Source organism: Elaeis guineensis, chromosome 12 (assembly GCF_000442705.2).
Source record: "Elaeis guineensis isolate ETL-2024a chromosome 12, EG11, whole genome shotgun sequence".
Lineage (NCBI taxonomy): Eukaryota > Viridiplantae > Streptophyta > Magnoliopsida > Arecales > Arecaceae > Elaeis > Elaeis guineensis.
In genome coordinates, this window is record NC_026004.2 from 34,727,803 (window position 1) to 34,751,571 (window position 23,769).

The window sequence follows — 23,769 nt, forward strand, 5'->3', positions numbered from 1 at the left end:
TACACATCCACAATGGTGGAAGACTTTAGACTTAATATTTTCTTAGAAAGATTTAATTTAGATCTCAATAAACTTGACTTGACATGGTCATAATAATTATGACTAACCTAGTGATATGGGTTAGCTCGAATTGTTAGCCACCTCAAATCAGAACTGGATCGACACATATGGCCAGGTAAGTGAGACCGATGGGAGGGATATGTCATTAACTTGACAAGAATGCATTTGAGTCGAGTAGCTCCCAATTAAAAACCATTCGGTCGCATCTGCCCAACTTACCTTAGACACCAAATTATCAAAGCAGAACCAATTGGGTTAGCCTACAATTCAGGTTCTAACCATTGAGCCAAATTAGGTCTTAACTTGATCGAGTCACATATGAATATGATTCGATCTTGACCTAGACTTAATCCTATTAGGCTGGTCAATTATTAGCTTTCATGATCTCACCTAACCAACTTTTGATTCGATTTGATCAACCGCTAGACCTAATTGAGCTACCCAAGTCTGAACCCAATTTTATGAAAATGACTTAGATCTGAAATTCTGAATTTTAGACCTAATTTAATTTCATAAGCTTAATTCATTAATTAAGTCTTGGGTTCATATATAAAATATGTAAAATAAATCTTAGGATTTCAGGATCTAGGGTTTTGCAGAAAAGTAAGTTTAATTTCTGATTAAGGATGAATGCGCAGCACCCCTACACACCATAAGAACATCCCATTGAATGGGAGGAGAGGGTTTTAAATCCTACTTTATTTTTATGACCGGACGACCATGAGGAACACCTTAATCAAAAATATTGATTTAACTACAAAACTAGTTAGATCTAAGTTACATATCACATATATAATTTCAGATCTAACTTATACATGCTTTGCATACATCTTATGTATTAAAATCTGATCTAATTAGTATACTTTCAGATCTGATACATCATATGTAATATCTAAAAAATAAGATTTAAACTGAACTATTCAATATAAAATCTATTCTAGACAGTTACTAGAATAATTCTACAACTAGTCTAGGCATGCAGCAGATCAATCTTATGAATTAATTAAATTTTATTTTTTATTTTTTGATCTGAATATAATATTTATAATATCAAAAAATTAAAGAATAAATTAGATTTAATTTATATTTTAATTATATTAAAATATAAAACTTCAAGACTATTCATAGTTTAAACTACTCCTAGTCTAGTCATGCATCTCGTACATGTTAGATCTACTTAGATTTAATTTTAATTTTTTTTGATTTCAGATCTTATCACATCTGATGTGATATTTAAAATCTATTAATATCAGATAAATAAAAATAAAAATTAGATCTAAATTAGATCTAAAATAGAGCCATCAACCTGGCTCTGATACCAGTTGAAGGAAAAACTACCTTTTTCCTTATAGGATCTTCCAAATCTAATGAGATCTGGGGTAGAATATTTAAAAAAAAATTATCCTACTTTATTTTAGATCTAAGGTCTATTAGATCTAATTCTTATTATCTAATATTTAATCTAAAATTAAATCTAAAACTTGAGGATTAGAGGAATACCTCTAGGGTAACTAGATTACCCTGTAGATGATCGCAGCAACGCCCGAGGTTCTAAAATATCCATGCAGTCGTCTGGCCTCTACCGGTATCCACTCAAGTAGAATCTAGATCATCTTCTCCTCATGAATCTTTGCTCCAAAAATCAGATCTGGATCCGATCTGAAAGATCTTCAAAAGATCTTCTGAAGCTGGAGCAGCAGCTTCTCGACAAATCCCTGCAGCCTTCTGATCAGGGAGCCACCACGCCTTGGACAAGCACCAGATGGATGCCCAACTTCTTGGATGTGAAGAGGGGAGGGAGAGGAGCAGAGGAGAAATAGAGAAGTGGAGGGATATCAGGCTTTTGCTGGGTATTGAGCAGATTCTCTAAACATTAGGTGCAGACAGGGTTTAAATAGACCCTGCTGCGCCATGCAGTGCCACATCATTCGACCAATCAAAAAATTCTAATTAATTCTGAAAAAATGCTGATTGATAGAGTGATATCATCTGATCATATCAGATAAAAACCTCACCAAACCCTCCTACTGTTGGTGCCAACACTGGATAAACACAGTGAGATTGGCGCCCAACAGTTTGAGTCGATCAAGGCATAGAGTCCTCATCTCATGGGACTCTATCCTTATCCACTTGGGGCGCACGCCCAATCTGATCTTGGCACCCACTTTGAAGCCTAATTTAGTAGGTGGAAACTTCACAAAAACTCTCCAATGACCTCTTGCCAAGTGGCCTTCAGTTTAAGATCCATAAGTCAATGTTTGACCGATGTCTTAAAACAGAAATGGCAGGTGACAGAAATTGACAGGTGTTATCTTAAATTCATCTCATAAATTAAGATAAGATTTTTCTGAGCTAGATTGGCTCCAGTCAGATTGAGAAAAACTTTCTCAAGATTTTTTGGGTGAGTCAAATCATATTTGGCTCAATCGAGATAGAAAAGATTACACGAGAAGAAAGTTAGGCTCAATCGTGTGCTAGCACAATTTCCTTGAACCTAATTGGATCTAATCCAAATCAATTGAACTGGACTAGCTCAATTAATGACATCCAGATCTTAACTCTTATTTGTGTGACCCAGTTAAGTTTATTTTCGTATGGTAATGAGACATGTCGTGATCTCATCATCGACATCATCGAAACTCCTTTCGATGGACCAGAACTCTTCTGATTCAGGTAATTAGAATGGTCGATCATCAAGATCATTCTAATTACTCTCAAAATTCATCAGTGACACCTAGCAGTATATGATGGCAATCCATCAGAAATAAAGATGAACCTCTCAGTGCAGCTACCTGTGTGATTGAGTTCCTCTATCATGAGTTCCGACTGAATTAGGGTTAAGGTGAACACGTCAAACCCAACATCAGTCATATGAATCAATCGATTGATCCGAGTCTGATGTGAAACCTCAATAAAAAATTTTTTTCCATTATTTCACTCTACCATGGCCATGGGCTTAAGGACTCGATCTTTCGATCATCATAGGACTACTCCTCTCATCTACCGAGGTTGATAGATCCCTTCTTGGTGCGATCTGGTTCCTACAATGAATATGCTACAGCCAACATACACCTCAAGATTTTGAATGACTAGGAGATCGAGTTATGGTGTAGTCAAACTATAACACACTCAAGATAAATTATCGATGCACCTCAGATCAAATAACTAGATACACAGCTGCAGCATCGAGCTAGTCATCGACGAGAAGGTAGACTTCCTTAGGACTGCTCGAGGTGGTCACGCTCAATACTCTTATTCTCAACGAATATCTGTACTCTCACTCTGATGTCTCCACACCATAGACTCAAGATACATCTATCCTAAAAAAGCAATCGTACACCAACCTTCCGGATCGATCACCATCCTCATGATGATCTTATGGTCAGGAGCTGTTTATGAGTTAGTTATATAAATTCATACCTTAAATTTTCAACTCTTAAAAATATGAATTAACATTCCTACTAACTCAAAAGATGTATCACAGACATAATGTACACAATGTGATAGTAGAATAATCTTTTTATTTATTTATAGTCAAAATTATAAATTTATCCTTACATTTATACAGGAATGTGTCAGCCAATCTGATATCTAGGGCATACATCTAACAATACGTACATCTCATGTATCATTACAACCGTTAGATCTATACCGTTTACATCGTATGTAATATACAATTTAGATCTAAAATAATTTTATATCTGAATTTTATCCTATTGTAATGAATCATAAATCACTTTAGATCTAATCCAAATATATTTATGATTAAAATAATATATAAAAGTCTGTTCATTTTTTTTTTCTTCATGAAATCAGATCACAATGATATCTTTACATGTTATAAGAAAATTCATCGAATAGACAAAAGAAAGATTAATCTCTTCAATCTTTTATGACCGGATAGTCTGGTGATCTCATCAATCTGAGTACTAGACTACTAAGATCTGAAATCTAATTTTATATATAATTACATCAACATGCAATTATTGACAAAATTATTTTATAATATGAACATATCCTTGATCTCATCAATTATGTTTTTCATCTAATCTAATTAGATTTAATATATCATATACATCATATCAGATCTGAAATATATCTTATACTAATTATAAAATATTAATTTTAGATTTGATATCATATAAAAAATTACTTAGATGTAAATATAAATACATAAGGAATAAATTTCTGATAAAATCAGTTTTCATGCAGTGCTGAATTCTGATAGGATTCAGATTTAAATATCTATCAAAATAGATCTAATTTAGATTTAAAATAAATTTTTCTTTATAAAAAAGATAATAATATTAAAATTTTATTAAAATAAATTTAAAATAAATTTTAATTCACATTATTATTCCATCAAAAATTTAGTAACAGCAGAATTCTTTTATAACAGACTTATAATAACTTCAATCAACTATTGATTAGGCATCTCTAATCACATCAAAATTTGATCAAAAAATTTACATAAATAGATTTAAATTAGATTTATTATTTCATAAAAGATCTCAATCATATCTCATATAATTATTTTTAAAAAATTCTATTATATATGCATATATTTCAGACCTGCTTTGATACTACTGAAGGGAAATAAACTATTTCTCCTCTGATTGCCCAGGTTGCATCTAAAAATTTTTTTATTCATCTACATGATTAAAAATCAAATCTTTACCTAATTAGCAATAAAACTAAAAATTAAATCTTAATTTATCTAGATTAAACTTTCATGGAGGTCTGGATATGCAAACCCTCTACTTCGTATGCACGCCAGACACCGCAGGAAAGCAGGATAAACTTCAATCCAATTGCCTTCGCAAGCGAATTAAATGAGGAAGGAGATATGTTGGTGTGACACCTCACACCAGTAGATGGGATGCCCAAGAAGGATCCATGCCCAAGAAGAGGAGGCGGCAACAAAGGGAGAGATGTAGGAAAAGATTAAGGATCTCTCTCTTCACACGCCTCTCTCTCTCTTTTTCTCTTCTCTCAATCTGATTTATTTTCTATTTGCTATGCATCCATAGGTAGAGACTCTCTCTATTTATAGATGATTCCTATGACCCAATGAGAGTAGGACTCTTAACTCAAATCTGATTTGAATTGATCCAATACTCATGAAAGAAAGATTCCTATATGAGATAGGATTGCCATCACTTATGACATTCAACTTACACCCACTCCCTCACCCATATAGGATGCTCCAAACTAGATCCATATCAGGTGTTGGTCGGCCCACATGGAAGGGTATTCCTAATGCAAGTAGGAATACTCATATCTCATCTAAAATAGGTCCAATTCAAATCCAATTTGAAGCTGGTTCGAAATAATTTCGAAAGATTGTCAATCCCAAACTCTTAAGAACTTTTATACCAAGTCTAACTTGAATTTTAGATCTAATTTAAGACTAATTAATTTGGATCTAATCTAAAATTAATTAGCTCTTTAATCCAATCTTTCATATACTCTATGGATCATAGATCAGAAACTGTTCATCTCCAAGATTGAACCTGAATCTCATATGTAATGCTAGCTAGATATAGTCAACTCTTCAATCTTGTTTGACTCATAACTTAATTCTCAATCAAGCTAGCTTATATATTCAATCAAGTCAAGTACTTTTAAATTGGACATATAAACATAGATCAATTTCTTTCTACTTTGTCTGACTTGTGTGTGTAACTCCATAGATTTAAACATTAAGCCGATAGCATAGGAACCAATTCCTGCACTAATCGAGATACTATCTAGTAATGATTTTTGATATCCAGATAAATCAAATTATCATAAAAAAATATTTCAAAATCCATATACATGGTTACCGCATAATTCATCCTTTTGACCCTGAATGTTCTAGGATGATCTCAGATTAACTGTCAATCAAGATTGCTTCATCCACATTGTATTTCAACCTTTCAAATCTATCTCATGGATTATCCAAGCCAAGATTTTTGCTAAATTGAAATACAGTGATATATCAACTCCAATAATCTGGAAGGATCAACCCCATCTTAATCCACACACAGACTTTGCAAGTACTTGACTGTACCCAGTAGCCTTCCGTCAGTGGATTAGAAATTCAGATAGTTCGATACTAAAGTACAGTGAGTTGCTTACAAGTCACTATGGTGATCTCAGGTCTGAAGGATACTTATACTCATATATTTCGCGAGCAGCTTTTGACAGTAAGATGCTCAGTAGGTGAGTCACTTGTTCAGTGATGATGTATCCCTACATCTCACCTGTATGCCATACCAGTGTCATCACACTTCTTAGTTAAGAGGACAACCAACCTATATGGCATATAACAACCTCTAATTGATAAATGTTATCATCCCGTAATGACGTATCATTTGATCACGAATATATTTAAAAATTATACAATAAATCTTCTCTTTATCGTACACTAGCATAGTTCTAAGGACTTCATCACAACACAAGAGTTCAAGAAAGATGTCACTTTGTGATAAAAAATATTAGAATAACTATTATTCATTAAACAATAATTCATATACAAAGATGAACTCAATCGTCAAACAATTGATTTTAGAACATAATTTCCAACACATAGATGTATGTCATATAATGTACTTGAACTGATATAGTCAATACTGTGAATGTCACGAGTAGATATCAGTCGTATCTAAGCTAGGAGCACTAAATTACTGTGAAAATATCTTTTTATACTTGAGAAGAACTAAGAATTTATTCTTAATTTTTTGAGAAGGGTCAAATCTAGAAGTGGAAGGATACACTAATTTAGATTAATATTTGATGTTAAATGGTAGAATGTCTACATCGTGGGTGTATTTCTGTGTAATCATGATTCGATATCTTGAAAGAATTTCAAGCAATCGATTGATGAAAATTGAGTACATTGTAGATGTGTAGGATGTATTCTGGTTCTAATATTAGTTGCAGAATTGAATATCATACCATCAGATATCATGACACTATACTACAAAGACAATGGCACCATAACCTTTGCTAAGGAGCCTAGATCTCATCAGATATCCAAATATATAGAGAAACAGAATACGTGACTACCTCAAGTAGAAATACATAAAGGTGCAGAGAGAAAACTTTACATGAGATGTGGTTAACCAACAGATGAGTCACTTAGCTAGCCAAAGACTAAAGCTTATTTTGAGAAGATGAGACTTGATATATGGCAGATTGACTTTAGTACAAGTGGGAGATTGTTGGATGTATGTCCTAGAAGTTGATCTTGGTTGACACATATCATATTACTAGGATATACTTTTGTACTTAAAGGAAACTTATATTACCATTCATATTTTATGTGTTTATGAATCATCCAAGGGATTAACAAGATGATGACATATATTCTCAAAGAGTTGAGAATTTGAGACATGTGTTATTGATGGTTAATTCTTAAATTGCTCTTGATCATAGGATCATCATGAGAATGGTGATTGATCCAGATAGATCAGTGTACGGATCGCTTTCTTTGGACAGATGAGTCTCGAGTCTGTAGTGTAGTGATATTGGAGCAAAAGTACAGGTGGTTGGTAGAGAACAACTAGCACTGAGCATGATCAACACAAGAAGTCATATAAATGTCTGCTCACTCATTAGTGACTTTCTCGATGCTGCAGTAGTATGATTGGTCTTTTGATCAGCAGTGCTATAGCTGCTCGTAGTGAGACTGCTGGAGTTTGACCACACATAAATATTGACTCAATGAGTTTTTGTAATAGATGTTGATGACAGTTGGTCCACTGTAGGAGTAGGGTGTGTACCTAAATAGAATCTATCGATCCTAGCAGAAAAAAGTAGTCCTATAAGATTTAAAAAGCTAAGTCTTTGAGTCTATCGCCATAGCAATGTGATTAATGAAAAAAAATTTCATGAAAATCATACATGGACTCGAGATAATTGAATCTATCATATGACCAATAATAAGGTTTGACGATTCATCTATGACCTGTCATCTGATCGGGACTCACGATAGAGAGACTGTATTATACATTAACTGCACATAGAGGTTCATCATATTTTATTCTACTAGATTGTCACTACATACTGCTAGGTGTTACTAGTAGATTGTGAAACCCACAAGCATCATCTCGATGATCGATAATATTTGATGGGCAGAGTTGAAATGGTTCTAATTTATTGAAAGAAGTTTTGATGATATTGTAATAGGAATCACAATATATCTCACTATCAGACAGAATAGAACCTATGGGATCATATACAAAAAGACTTTTGACTGATCAGATGGTTGAATTACGATCGTAATAGGATTTAATTATCAATTTGATTGATGATTAATCCAATACAAAAGTTGCAAATAAGTAACTCGTTAAAGAGTTAGTGAGTTATAGGAGGATTAATTAGCAATTAGATTGCTAATTGACTCAATTTGATTGAACAATGGGGCTTGCATCAAGTCTAATTGAATTAGATTCAATTTGACTTGATATGGGTTTGATTTGATCAAGCCTAATTGGGATATGAGATAACCAAATTATATGAAAGAATAACTCCTTGTTTGATTAGGATTTGGATTTGACTTAATTTCTAATTAGATTAGGATCTAACAAAGAGTATTTGAATTTTTATTTGGACTAAAAATTCTCTTTTTTGTGGGTGCATTAAATTCTAATTAGATTAGGATTAGATTGAGTTTGACTCAAGTAAAGAAAAAATCCAAAAGGATTAGGACTCTCCCTCCTCTCATGCACCAACCTCAGCCCCACATCCAAAGAAAGATGTCGCCCCTTTCCTTGCTATTTTAGCGTGAAATATTTCACGCTAAAATTAGTCCACGCCATGCCTTGGTGATTAGGTTGGTTTTGAGTTTGAATGAGATTCAAATTGAAACCTATTGATAAGGTTTGTCTTAGTCAATATCTAGTTTTACCCAAGTTCTAATTGGACACCTTTTAAAAGGGTTTTAAGAGGCGCTAAACCAAAACTTTTTGTGCATGAAAGGAGTTCATGCCAACCCTTTCTTCATGAGAAATATTGGCCCAAAAGGAAAAAGGTGGGCAGCATCACAATGCAAGAGTCCTATGATACATGGACTCTTATTTCTAACCTAAAACCTTATTTCCAATTCCTATTTAAACATGGGATCAAGTGGGGCGGCAACAAGGCTGATTGTGATTAGATTTTGGATGCCAAAACAAGAGGAGACGTGTGTGAAAATATTGGAGAAAAAGAGAGGCGCAGCACCAAGGGAGGTGTGAGGTTTGGTTGCATCTATCCCTTCTTTCTTACCAACAACCAAAGGTTGGTTGTTGGAGCCTCTTCTCTTTTTCTTTTGTCCTAGTTTGGATATGAATTTTTCTTTCCTCTTTGTCCAAGAGTTGGACAAAAATTGTTACATTTCTACCATAGAGATTTGGTGCATGAGTTCTAAGAAGAAAAGAGAAGAAAGTATTCTTCTGATAATCTCTAGCATAGAGATTATCTTCCTCCTATTCTCTTTTTCTTCTCTAAGAGTGTCTTAAGAGAAAAAAAGATTTTTCAACTATCAAGATGCGATCTCTGCAAGGAAGCTAGTACCCCGATGAGATCAAAAAGTTTCTGATCAGATCAAAATCTTGTGTGGATATCCATAGAGACCGAATACTTGTGCGGTTTCAAGGGACTTTAAGAAGGCATCTATGATCATGAGTTTGCAGTGTAAATCGACTCGTACCAAGGTATAAAAATTAGATCTTTTCTATTTATTTTTTTCTATTTGATTTCTGTATCTGAATCCTATCTCACATATATCAATCTTGTTTTATGATTTTAAGATTTAATCTTATGTATACTTAAATTAAATTAGATTTAATTTGAATTTTTAAATTTTTCGTTGCGTACTTGTTTCAAAATTTTTACATGCATGAAATCATGAAATCCCTACAATATATATATATATATATATATATATATATATATATATATATATATATATATATATATTATGGTTGGTGAGTTAGTAAAAATTAACTAAGTTGAATTTTGAATATATAAAAATAATCAGATTGTAATCTTAAAGTTGTTATATTAAAATTTTCAAGTGAATTTACTTACAGAGTGGACATAGATATTTTGTTTAGCATCGAATTACTATTATTTATAATTATATTATTATATTTATCTTATTATTTTTACTGTAACTTAAATCTCCTGTTTATCACTCCATAAATGCTATTTGGATTATTTTAAATATAAATTATTTAAATTAAAATTTTAAAAAAATTAGTTCATCCTCTTTTTCGGATTATGGTCTCTGATGATAGGATGGCATTTTTTTTTTTTTTTAGCAGCTGTACTCTACGATTCTATAAACTAGTAGATGCACCACGTTATTAAAAAAAAAAAAAGAAAAAAATAGAAAAAGGCAGCTTGCGGTCGTGTCAATCACACATGCCAAACTCGCTCGTGTGATAAAAAGAACAGGCCCACGGTTTAAAATGGGAAACATTCGTCATTAGAGCCTCAATCTACGTCACTCTCTCCAAATCCCAGCGGGGTCGCCTCCCATAGTACCCATCACCATCCCCCTCTCTCCCCCAAAATATCCAAATATCAAGATCCATCCCGTTCCCCTTCCTCCCCTTGTCACGACAAGGAGCGGCGCACAATCTTCTAATTATCCCCGTCCCCCTCCTTCCCTCCCCCCATCTCTCAGCAAGAGAGAAAAAAAAAAAAAAAAAAAAGAAAAGAAAAAACAAACAATGGTTGGAGCTATGGAAAGCTTCCTCCCATAACGGCCCTCCCCTCCCCCAATGACCCGGGCCCTCCCCTTGGACTCGGACGACGCCGACGACCATTCCGCACCACCCAGATCCCACGCCGGAGGCAGCGTCGCCGGTGCCGGCAGCGGCGGAGGCGGCACAGCGATGCGCATCATCGTTCCCCTCCAGGGAGTCGTCCAGGGGCGCGGCGGCCTTGTCCTTGGCTCCCTCATTCCCTGCGCCCTCTTCTACTTCCTCCAGCTCTACCTCAAGCGCAACCGCCCCTCCTCTCCCTCCCCCTCCCCACCCTCCCCTTCTCCGTCCTCTTCCAACCTCTCGGAGCTCTCCGCCATCCCCCGGTCCCTCTCCCGGGGCCTCATCTCCCCACGCGGCTCCTCCGGCCGCGCCTCGCTCTCATCCCGTGGCGCTGCCATCGCCAGACCTGATGATTGCCCCTACTACATCGGCTTCAAGAGGTGCGTCGATGACCCATACCATCCCTCCTCGAATCCTGATGGCATCATGCAGCTCGGTTTGGCCGAAAACCAGGTAGTCTCTTTGGTTTTGTCTCTTGGCTCTTTGTCCGTTTGAAAGTTTTGATTTTTCATCGATGTGTGGGGAGATTAAGGGTTTCTTGTTGTTTTAGAGCAGCTGTCGCTGGATCTTGTCCGGGACTGGCTGGAGAGTAACTTGAAGGAATCCTTTCCAGGTGACAAGGAAACTGGGGGTTTGAGTATCAGAGGATTGGCAACCTATCAGCCATATGATGGTTTGATGGATTTGAAGATGGTAAGCTGGAAATTTTCTTATATTTCTTCTTTTTTCTCAAATTAAAAAAAAAGTTCGCTTAATGCATATATGCTTAGTCCATCTTGGTTAATTTTATTGAGTTGCTTTCTTACTATTTCTGATGTTAATTTGAATATCAACTATTTTTCATGGAAAGAGAAGGACAAGGGGGCAAAAATCAATGATGCCCTCAAAAATGGGATGTGGAAGACAAATAACATACGTATATTCTTATTTAGTTTCGAGGAACAAAAAGCCTCGTTCCACATGAAAACATATAAATGTGCGGAAGTTATATATGATCCCAAGTTACCAATTGTACTGTGACTTTAATTTGACATGCCCGTTTATTTAATTCTATATATAGTTTGAGTGATAAATTTACTAAAAACATTTCATTCACTTGGGGTTGTATTTTTGATTTTGTTGTTAGCCATTTGTTCAGTTGAAGGCCCACACTATGAGCAATCACATGTAAGGTATAAAATAGCTAGTGCAACTCTTATCCAAGGTTCTTTAGTTGGACAGATGTAAGGGATAAATACAAGTCACCTTCTAATATTTGCCATCATAATCATGAAGGAACTCAATTCTAGGTGACCAATGAATTCCCAATTCCTTGAGCTTCAAATTAGATTATTGGGCAATAATGGATCTGCTAATATTATTCATGTACCTGGATATGGTAACAATTTATGTTTAATATTATTCATCTACTTGGAGGGATTGAAGGGTAACATTAAGAAATTTGTACACCAAACCAAGATAAATACCGACAATATGGTTCTTAGATATTTCGGGGTTTTGAAACACTAAGCAATTATTTGTGGCAAGCATGATACTATATTAAATTTTCATTGCTGTAATCAAGAATTCAGATCCCGGAGGGACGTCCTGCAAGATGCTGGAACGGGGGTACCATCCCATGTGTCGGGAGAAGATTGTCCTGCCATCATCTTAGCGTTCTGATTGGGATGTCTTGGGATATACCCTGTCTCAAGTGGCAGGACGGGACAATGGCGCATCCCATTCCATGAGAAAATCGGGATAGCTCCATCCCATATAATTTAAAACCTTGGTTGTAATTAATTGTCAACTACCACCTGATTACATATGCTGGTAACTTTATAGATAACTGTCAAAGATTTTTTTATAAGGATAAATGAATGTTACAAGTTGTTGGTATATTTTACTTGATTGATTGATCAGTTGAATCAACTCGAACAGAACTAATCACAATTCAAGGTATCTTTTGGTTACAACAATACAGGTAAAAGCTCTGAATATTTGCTTAATTCAAGCTTTTGATGCTGAATGGAACATCTAGACCTGGAGAACATGTGATCAGAAGTAAAAAAAATATATAATGGTGGAAAGCCAAAAAAACTGACTTATTAGAAATTGTTTGTAATCAAGCCCATTTATGGAGTGCCTTTTATCCACCAATAGCTACTGGTCTTGGGTTGGTTATGTTGGAATGCAATCATGCAACGATCACTGCAGCCTGCAGGGTGCTCACAATTCAAAGCAAGCTGAAGTCCACATATTAAACTGATTTCAAAGCCTTGAATATAACATATTGTAGTGCAAAGTGAATTGCCTAAATTCCATAAATTCTGAATCGTTATTGTTCGGTTTCAGACAAAAATAATTTTATACTTGTGGGTTTCCAATGCAAATGTTTGATGGTTCATCCATATTCTGGGAAAAAGAAAAAAAAATTCAGCCACATTGTTTCCTTAAGAATCTGTGTATATTCTAGTATTTTTAAAACTTCAAAAACAAAGTGGTGTGACTGGTGTCCTTCTTTTGTTTGCTCTTTAAAAATAATTGCTGGCTTTATGCAATTTCTTTTTTCCCTGAAATCTCATATTTTGTAGTTAATATCCACAGTTCAGAAAGCTAAGAATATTTTAATGACCATTCTAATTTTTCATGGCTGTCCTTTATTTGGCATAATTTTGGATTGCTGTTTCAATCCATGAGATGATTGACATTAGTTTTAACTGTTGGTTAGAATTCTTTGTAATCTAGTTTGGACTTGTACTCTCTAGCTGAGCTCATCTTTCTTTCCTTTTGACATCTTGCTTAAATGATGCACCATTTCTTGAATTCTTTACCTCCGAAAGGATACTTTGCTTTCTACTAATGGATAAGCTTACAAGGAGAGGATAAAAGTGAGAAACCAGAAAATTAAAATGAAGTATAATTTAACCAAGTGAAGGCCAATAGAGATGACTGCTGCAAGAAGCAACAACAACAACAAACTACCAATATTACATCAAGTGCTTTTAAGAGAGGAATTCCCACTAGTTTCGTTGATTGATTACAAGCTTATTGCATCAATTAGTTTCTTTTCTTTACATATCCAGTTTTATAAATATAAAGATTTTGGGAATGAGTGATCTTTGAATCCTTAGTGGTAGAATCTAGAGAAGTGGTTTGTAAGGTTTTATTTTGTGATAAAATTCCTAAATGTCTCATTTCTCATATTTGACAGAAGAAAAGCAAAAGAAATTTGTATTCCTAGCATGTGTGTGAGGATTGACTTGTAAGAGATAAAGTTAGTGGCATATACTTATGTAACATGAATTTAGAGAAACTTGTCCTTCGGATGATAGGTCCTTGACCACATCCTTAAACGCTTTCCAATTGGAAAATATACTGTGTGGATTGATCGCGTGGGATTTTCATGTTTTTGTGATTCAGGTTGATAGAAGTGGTATTTGTTTCCTGCACCATTTTAATTTGTGGATAGCAATCCTTTTAAACTGCAGAGAGCTTTTTGATAACATGCAGAATGAAAAATGTGAACCAAAACTATTGTCTCCATTTTCACATGTTTTGTGCTTAGTCATGCATCTTCTTGGGACTACGGTTAGGGGTGGCAACAGGTTGGTTTTGGGTCGGGTCGACCAATCCCCGTACCTACCCCACTAGGAAAAAAATCCAAACTCATACCCGTCTCCTACCTATCTTGGGTTGTATCGGGTCGGGTAAAATGGAGATGAAGCTTAGGTCTGGTCTGGTATACCTGAAATCCCTCCTGATCAAAAATCCCCTCCCCACCAGAATCTAAGAAACCCATTGATCTTTCCCTCCAATCTAAGAAACCCCTTCGATCTCCTAGGGCTGGGGTTCTCTCGGCTCTCCTTCCCCATAGATCTCTGAAAAAGAGGAAAAAAAAAGGAAGTGAAAAGCAAAAAAAAAAAAAAAAGCTCAATTGGGTGGGAAAAAGTCTTACCTTCTAATTTTTTTCATCTTTTCTTTGATTTTGGAGCCACCTCCTTGCTTAGAGCCTTAGATGATGGTTAGAGTTTTGTGGCTGAAGAGGGAAGAAATGGGAGTCGACAATGACCGAAGGGCCACCTTCTCTTTTCTGCCGCCCAGTTGGTAGTACTTCGAGCCCTAGACCCTTGTCACCTCATGGGAGCCCCCAACACCTACCACCTCGCTGCCCTCCTGGCTTTCAGTCATGGCTCCTGCGTCACTGTTTCCACTTGCGTCTCCGTGCTCACAGCCCGCCTCCGCTCCACCCGCTCTGCTCGGACTGCTCACTGACTCCACCTCTGTTGGCCAAATAGGAAATATGATGGCTAGGGTTTCCGGTGGGAGGCTTGGAGCGGCCGGATAGGTAAGCTTAGATGATGGATAAGGCTTTGTGTTGAGTATTTATATTAAGGGTTTCTGGGTCGGGTTTGGGGAAGGACATATTATTATCCGTACCCGCCTCGAATCTATTTCAGATTTTTTTTCTAAAACCCATACCTGCCCCGGGTTTTAGACAGGTCAGGTAAAACCTGGGTTGAGTTGGATTGAATATCCGGCTGGTCAGGAAAATTGCTACCCCGAACTACAATTAGTGGAAAATTGTGACTAATAATGGATTGTAAGTTAATGTCTTATTTGAGTATAATGCATAAGATATTCATCCAGTTTTTGTCTAGACATTGTATTGTATTTTACCAGTTTGCAAGAACGTCATTGTCAATAAAACTCTTGAGTGTGTAGGCATTTTCTTGTAGACCATGAGGCTCATGAGGAACTGGGGGAGTGTCTGTAGAGTATATAATTTAAAAAGCATGTTAGTTGACTTCTCCAGTATCTGTGTCAACAGGCTATGGCTGGATTCATGGGTCAAGTCCTGCAAGGATCAGTTTCATTCAATCCATCGCAAATTATATTAACAGCAGGTGCCACTCCTGCAATTGAGACATTAAGTTTCTGTCTGGCAGATCCTGGAAATGCATTTCTTGTTCCTTCACCATATTACCCTGGGTAATCTCTCTCTGACAAAATTCTCGTCCTTGTACATTATAATGAGGCAATGACCTTGCAAACTGAAATTTCATCATATGCAGGTGGAACAGAGATATAAAGTGGCGAACTGGGGTAGAGTTAATTCCTGTTCCATGCCGAAGCACCGATAACTTCAACATAAGTATTGCCGCTCTTGATAGAGCATACAATCAAGCAAAGAAAAGAGGGGTAAAGGTCCGTGCTGTTCTTGTTTCTAACCCAACCAACCCTGTCGGCAACATTCTGAGTCAGGAAACAATGTATGGCCTTCTTGACTTTGCTACAGAGAAAAACATTCATCTGATTTCTGATGAAATATTTGCTGGATCAACCCATGGAAGCAATAAGTTTGTTAGTATTGCAGAGGTTCTAGATGCAGAAGGTTTTGACAGAAGCAGGGTTCATATAATATATGGACTGTCGAAAGACCTTTCTCTTCCAGGATTTAGAGTGGGAGTCATTTATTCCTACAATGAACATGTCCTGGCTGCCGCTGCAAAGCTGGCAAGGTTCTCTTCCATTTCAGCTACCACTCAATGGTTACTTGTCTCAATGCTTTCAGATACAAAGTTCATCTCCGAATATCTTGAGATAAACAGAGAGAGGCTACGAAAAATGTATGCACTATTTGTAGGTGGACTGAAACGGATAGGCATTGAGTGCACTAGTAGCAGCGCAGGATTCTACTGTTGGGCAGACATGAGCAAGTTTATTCGATCATACAGTGAGAAAGGGGAGCTCAAGCTCTGGGATAAACTGTTAAATGTAGCTAGGATCAATGTAACACCTGGATCAGCTTGTCACTGCATTGAACCTGGATGGTTTAGATGTTGCTTTACAACATTGACAGAGAAAGATATTCCTGTAGTCGTGGAAAGGATTAGTAGAATCACTGAAAGCCATTAACCTTCAATGTTGGGAAGACAGGTAATATATTATCTTCAAGTTACATTATGGGGTATCTGATAGGTGTGTGGTTTACTGCTTTGAGAAGTTGAGCTGCAAAAACTGGGGAAGTAGACTATCTTTTCATTGGAGCTTGACGAGGAATGCCTTCTAGATTATATGTGTAAGGAATGAAATTATTGCCTTTAAGAAAAAAAAAAAACTCCTTATCTGTAACATCATTTTTCAGAAGTTTTATCTTCAGGTTGTGGAGAGACGTGAATGTCAAGATGCTTTTCAAGGGACACTTTGGAGAACCTTGAAGTCAGGCCTGCCAACCCCAATTTTACCTGCTGCATCTAAGTGGATGGTATTTCTGCATTTGTTCTTGTCCTACTTTTAATGGTTCAGCCTCAGTTGTAATAGGTTAGAAAGTATTCAAAGTTACATGATCATCCTCTCCTTGCTTCTAGGGAAAAGCAACAGATTCAAAAATTTGCAGGTATGTTATAGGAACCTTTATATTCATTGAAATGTAAATTATTTTTTTGATCTCCCTAGATTACCGAATGAAAGATTCTGGTTGATGTTCTGCTACTAGAAGCAATTCTGAAATGCTTTCAGGCAACAGGAGAATTGTTTTAGCATTTTATCACAGCTGCAGGATTTTGAAAGCAACACATTTTGTAGGTTCACGGCTTTCTGTTTTTATTATTGATGTTATGAACCGGAGTGATGGTATCATGCTGGCATGAGGGCATCGTATATCTCTTATACTTCCAAGAATAAATAAAACAAATTGCAGTAGTCTGACGGGCCACTGCAATTTTTTCTGCAACTGTTGACTGCTTTTTGCGCTGGGAAGCGGAAGAGGATTAGCTTTGCAATCCCCGAAGCTAAGGCCATATGTGTCGAGATAAAAATGGCAGGGGAGCTCCAGAACTTAATAATTGGTATTATGATGAGGCCCACATATCAGCTAGCGGCCTATCTGGTAACAACGAGAATTGGTACTGGCAGGATTATGCACACTCAGTTTTTTTTTTTTTTTCCTCTTTTTTAATATATATATATATATATATATATATATATATATATATAGACACACACACACACTTCAAAAGCACGGGGCTTTGTTTTTGTTTTTGGGGTGGGGGTGGGTAAAAAACATGCAAATTTGATGAAAAAAGGTTGATGCATCGGGGCAACAATCTTGCTTTTCTCGTTCTTCTAGAATATAATGAATGGAGCAACAAATGCCATGCTTTAGACCTCAAAATTATGCATTAAAGCATTTATAAAACGAAGAGTATGTTCATTTTTCACGAAGTCTCGGCAACTGCACCGGCTCCGACAACTGTGTAGATTGTGATATATGTGCCAACCACCATCCAGCTACAAAGAGCTGAAAATGTTTTACTGGTGTAAGCATGCATAAAACTTGCATGAGCAAGTGACGCATCGGTAACAAAGATTTTGCATGCTTTCTCATGACCATGCACTAATATATGTGACCCATGCAGATGGATTTTCCTTTTCCTGCTTGGCTGCAGCTGGGTATGTGATCAATAAGATCTCATCCTCAGCCTGGAGGTTTTGGAGAGCTCTTTTGGCGGTTGGCATATATGGTGGTGGTTATGGTAGCAAGTGTGGCAGCAACGCCCGCTGCCACAACCTTTATGCATGACTAGGGTTTGAGTCTTGCTATTGCTTAAATCCAGAACATTTTCAACCCAAAAGACCCAACCCAAATTGTTTAATCACTAAATGGACCATTTGGCTTGCAGGTTGATTGGTTCAACGGGAATTTCTTTGTGTACTGTATGTGGTGAACGGAAATTTCTTTGTGTAGTGTATGTGGTGTAGAAAAATTGCTGTGTCACGTAACTATGATTTTTCAAAGTATATTTAATATTTAAAGTTTTATTTTTTCGTTTGAAATTTTGAATGATAAAAATATTTTTTTTTAAAAATTATGATATTTTATGATAATATTATGATATCCTATGATTAATACTGTCAAAATGGACTGGTTCGATACGATCCGGCTTGGCCCACAAGGGTCTAAAATTTGATGGGTCGGACCGGACTAAGCCCAGCCAAAAAATGAGACACAATATAGCTAGCTCAGCCCAGCTCTTTAAGGACCGTGGGCCGAGCCGAGCCAGTCCATAGATTTTGAACCTCAAATGATTGAAGAGTGAAGAGTGAGAAAAAAAAGACAGAAAGTCTGAGAGGGGGAGAGCCTTGAATGGTCGAGCCTGAAGAGTAGAGAAAGACCAAGAGAGCTTGAGGAGAGGCTGGAGGTGGCACGGATCTGACTCGGAGAGTGGAAAGACCAAGAGAGCCTGAGGAGGAGCCGAAGTCGGATTTGACTCGGAGGTGGCGGTGCCTCAAGCGGTCGAGCCTGGAGAGTGGAGAGAGATTGAGAGAGCCCAAGAGGAGGCAGCACGGATCTAACTCGGAGAGTGGAGAGATCGAGAGAGCTCGAGAAGGAGGAGCTGCAGTCGGATTTGACTCAGAGGTGGTGGCACCGACGGCGACGAGGAGGGGCTTCATCCGGAGATTGGATGGAGGGGCTTCTGGAGGTGGAAGGGAGAGTCCGGAGGAGGGGGATCGTTTGGAGGTTGGATGGAGGGACGTCCGTCGGTAGAAGGGAGGAGGGGGCCAGCGTATCTTGATTCGTGATCGAACTCGAAGGTCGGAAGCGGTGGCACCGACGATGAGGAGGAGGGGGATCTGTAGAGCTGGAAGGCGAAAGGGAGAGGAACCGATAGAGATGGTCATCCTGTTAGTCTGCGGTAGCAACCGACGATATGGGGCAGTGATGCTCAGGAGTCGGAGATTAAAAAATAAATATGATTTTTTTAAGATTTTTTTTTTAAAATTTTCATGACCCATCCGGGCTAGTCCTGTCCAACCCATATTAGCCCTTGGGCTAATGTGGGGTGGGCCAAACAGATCCATTTGTTATTTGGACTATTTATATGGCAGCCCAGCCCACCCCATTCACAGGATTGGGCCGAGTCGGCTCTGTGGGCCAAGCCCATTTTGACAGCCCTACCTACGGTGAAACTATGACTTTCTGCACAGGATGTCATAATTTTTTCATAGGATGTCATAATTTTAATAGGGGTATTTTCATCATTTTAAAATTTTATAAATTTTTTAATTATCAAAATGTTCTTCTTTTTTTATGATATTTTATTAAAAAATTATGATATCTTATGCAGAAAGTTATAATTTGATTGCAGAATATCATAATTTTTTCAGAAGGAGAAGGATAATTTCGTCATTCAAAATTTTAAACGAAAAAATAGAATTATGGGCACTAAACGTATGTTGGAAAGTGATGACTATGTGGCTCAATCAAATAAAATGATGTATTTTTTTTATACTACATGCGGTGTATAGAGAATTTCCCTTGGTTCAACTTGCTTGATCTGATTTTCAGTGACTAAACCAAAAAAATAAGCAGCTCATGCATTCGGCAAGTCAACCCATGACCCACTGCAAGTTTTAAAACATTATTTATAACAATATTAAGGACTTGTTTAGATGATCAGACTAAAAATCCTATTGAATTTATAGATTGAGCTAGTATAATAAGATTATTTGAATATAGATTGAGCTGGATCTATGTTTATAGATATCTAAAAATAGCCTTATAGGAGGCCGGTCCGAAACCCGTATAGAGAAAAAAAAAAAAAAAGACTTACGGTAGACCCATAAATATAAGAGAAAGCTATTCTTGGGTGTTTAAGAATATAGACCTGATCCAGTTTGCAATTATTGTTGATTGGATTGGCCCAACCAATAAATCTAATAGGATTTTTAGCTTAATAATCCAAGCATCTCTCTCTCCCCACTTCTCAAACTACCACAATGCTTCGCCACCAATAAAATAGTCTGGTATTAAATCAATGAAATCCCTTCGTATATTTGCATTTCTATGAGATATCAAGTAACTATGGATTCCAACTAAAGTGGATTTAGCTGTGAGACTCTATAAACCATTGCATAAATCAAATGCTCTTCTGTGTGTCACAAGTGTTTGTGTATATCATGAAATTAGTTCTATCAAAACGATAAAAATGTACATTTTGGCATACTTCACAAAATTTGCTTGGAAAGTGTTTGAGGGCAAAGCCTAGCAACAAACTTATTAAAAAAAACCTCTACATATATCAATTTATATTCTCAAAACACAAAAAGCCGTCGACATTATTGGTCCCTTTTCCTCTTATAATGGAATGGAAAGGAGTACAGGTTGATGGCTGGATAGATATATACATCCCACCATATTTGAAGCGAAGAGGGATAGATGGTAGGTCATACTACTCTGGCCTTCAAGAATTTTTGCTGCTAACTGCCTCCTTCCCGGAGAAGGGAGTGATAACTAAAACGTATGAGCTAAAAACTAAGAACAAAGGGATAAATGATAAAAATAATTGAAAGATAATGATAAAATAACGAACATAATGATTATTGATATGGTAAAAGGTCATTTTTCAATATTATAACCTAATATTTATATATATCTTTCTTGAACTGCCAAAGAGGTATCTCCATCCAGCATTGACCCTCGCCATTCTCGGTTACCATCACTTTATCCCTTTTTTTTTTATGGTTGCCACCATCGATTGTGACTATATCTCCATTTTCCATGTCCTCAATCTTTCAATAACTATTTTTACCTCTCATATCCTGTTTTCAGATTTCATCTTGTGTTAGACCAATGTATTAGCCCACAGCCTTTAAGTCATTATTAGTCTCCTAGGTGGGCCACATTCACAGTCGGCCTACACTTATATCCTATCTGGAACTTGGTTGTGCCTCGAGTAGCCAATCTGCCTGCTTTGACTAACTCCCGTTAAATGGTTTGGTTTGTCTTACATTGCACCTTAAATCTACTACTATTATTCAATCCTCAGATTTAGCCACATACCACCATCTTAGCCGATCTTCATGTTTTTAATAGAACAAAATACATAAAATCCTATCCAACACCTAACTTTAGCTAGTGGCTCTCACACCTATCCTTTTAAATCAAACCTAAACCCTTGGTCTGTTTTTCATTACCAAGTGATCAATGCATTAATATGATAGAAGAAGCATTAAAATCTTTATGATTTAATCTCTATTATTTAGTATTTGATGCTTCTTATGTTCTTTTTCAAGAATTATTGATTATGAAGACTTAATCACACACTAACTAGCAAGAGCTCCAAACATTTGCAGTGATGAAGCCTAAGTTAGCCTATCTTTATCAACAAATATTCAGCCAATGCAAATACACGATCCAAACCAGAAGACAGCAATCGCATGGCTCATAGGGGCATATAGCCCAACACAAAACACAGCCCAAAGAAGCCCATGCGGTCCACACACGGTGCACACAGAAATGTCGCTCGATTCACACACGATGCACAAGGAGGATAGAGCGCGGTCCATGCGTGGTGCATGGGAGAAGAGGTGCGGTCCATATTGTGGCTCACAGACAGTGCTTCATCCATGGGTGCGGGCATTCATGTGCGGGTGTGGGTGCGGTTGATGTGAGCAGGTGCATGTGGGCACAGGACTTGCGAGCGCGAGGGCACTATGTGGGTGTAGTTTAAACCAGCTAGGACGTGACACAGAAGGGCCTCAGGTTTTTTAAAAGAGTTTTAAGAGAGGGCGGCTAAACTTTGTGAGACTTGGAAAGAGGGGAGGCGTGAGAGAAACCAAGACTCGAGGCACCTAGGATTTGAGAAGGTCTTCAAGACTATAAAAATTGGTGTGGGGTGGCCCAAGAGAAAGAAGAAAAAGTAGAGAAAAATTTTGAAAAGAAAAAAATAAAAAAAAATAAAAAAATAATGTTCTATATGCCAATCATATGTATGATGTGATGGGATACTTTTCTATATTTTATCTTTCAAACTTATATATTTGACATTTATTATTAATGAAATTAAGCATTTTTATTTTATTATATACTGCATCTTAATACTTGTTTAAGATTATAATAAACCCCATAGGTTAGGGCAATTGTTCAGGGCCATGATGAGATCATGCCAGTGAGACCTAAATCCTTGATAGCCTTCATAATTCAAAATATTTTTGGTTGTAGGATCATTGAGTTGGAAATCAATGATTCCGATAAGACTGGCACATGCTATGTATGCTCGATTGAGAGGGTGATTGATCTCACAATCACTTATATGGTGATACTAATACGAGAATGTAGATGCTCATTAGAGAATGAGTTTACTGAATTGACCAAACGTGAGAACATTTGATGGAGTCTTATTTGCATGTCAGTTGGTTGCTCTCTAGTGAGAGTTGTGCAAGTGATCCTTAGAACTGAGTTTACTATGGTACCTTGTGTATATGAATCTATATTTTGGTTCATTCCCTAACTTGACTCTTTGAGTCTTGTGTCGGATGTTCTGGATATGGTGCAATTGTTAGATGAGTGTCCTAGAAGCCAATTATTAGCTGACACATTTTATAATTCTAGGACCTAATTTTATATTTATAATATTAGTATATTAATAAAATTTTTTTTTTTCAATCATGTTTATGTATCCATGATTTGTTCAAAAAATTAACTAAGATAATTTTTGTATATTCTCAAGATATTGAGAATTTGAGACATATATTAATTAGTCGTTAGTTTTTAAATACTCTCGATCAAAGAATCATCATGGAAGACAGTGGTCAATCTATTTAAGATTGATACACTATTCACCTCTCTTATGGATAGATGAGTCTCGGATCTGTAGTGTAGGGACACTGGGGTGAGAGTGTAGATAGTTGTTAGAGAATAACTTATACTAAGCATGACCAATACGAGAAACCACTTAGATATCTACTCACTCATTAGTGGTTATCTTGATGCTATAGTTGTGTGAGTGATCTTTTGACCTGTGATGTCATCGATTATTCGCAACGAGGCTATTGAGTTTGATTACATGTTCCCTTGGTCTCTAGCCATTCAGGTTCTTACTGTGTATGTTGGCTACAGTAGATTAAGTTCGCTGTTTGGAGTAAG

General features: G+C 36.7%; 1 protein-coding gene across 3 annotated transcripts; it reads left to right on the forward strand.

Moving 5' to 3' along the window:
• The first annotated feature begins 10,676 nt into the window (after positions 1-10,676).
• On the forward strand, positions 10,677-17,333 carry LOC105035314 (1-aminocyclopropane-1-carboxylate synthase 6). 3 transcript variants are annotated; one of them, XM_010910844.4, is made up of 5 exons: positions 10,677-11,312; positions 11,415-11,552; positions 15,670-15,830; positions 15,914-16,778; positions 17,002-17,333. In XM_010910844.4, the coding sequence occupies exons 1-4, from the start codon at positions 10,815-10,817 to the stop codon at positions 16,755-16,757; spliced, it is 1,641 nt and encodes a 546-aa protein (XP_010909146.2). In that variant the 5' UTR covers positions 10,677-10,814; the 3' UTR covers positions 16,758-16,778; positions 17,002-17,333. The 3 variants fall into 3 exon arrangements, 2 of the variants coding, with proteins under 2 accessions (XP_010909146.2, XP_010909144.2); XR_830327.4 differs by having other exon boundaries at positions 10,680-11,312; positions 15,914-16,920; XM_010910842.4 differs by having other exon boundaries at positions 10,680-11,312; positions 15,914-17,333.
• Positions 17,334-23,769: the final 6,436 nt, after the last annotated feature.

Excerpts from the sequence above, each read along its gene's own strand:
- LOC105035314 (XM_010910844.4), top strand. The coding sequence starts at position 10,815 with ATGACCCGGGCCCTCCCCTTGGACTCGGACGACGCCGACGACCATTCC. Across the intron at positions 11,313-11,414 it reads TCGGTTTGGCCGAAAACCAG|CTGTCGCTGGATCTTGTCCG; the intron begins GTAGTCTCTTTG and ends GTTTTAGAGCAG. Across the intron at positions 11,553-15,669 it reads GTTTGATGGATTTGAAGATG|GCTATGGCTGGATTCATGGG; the intron begins GTAAGCTGGAAA and ends CTGTGTCAACAG.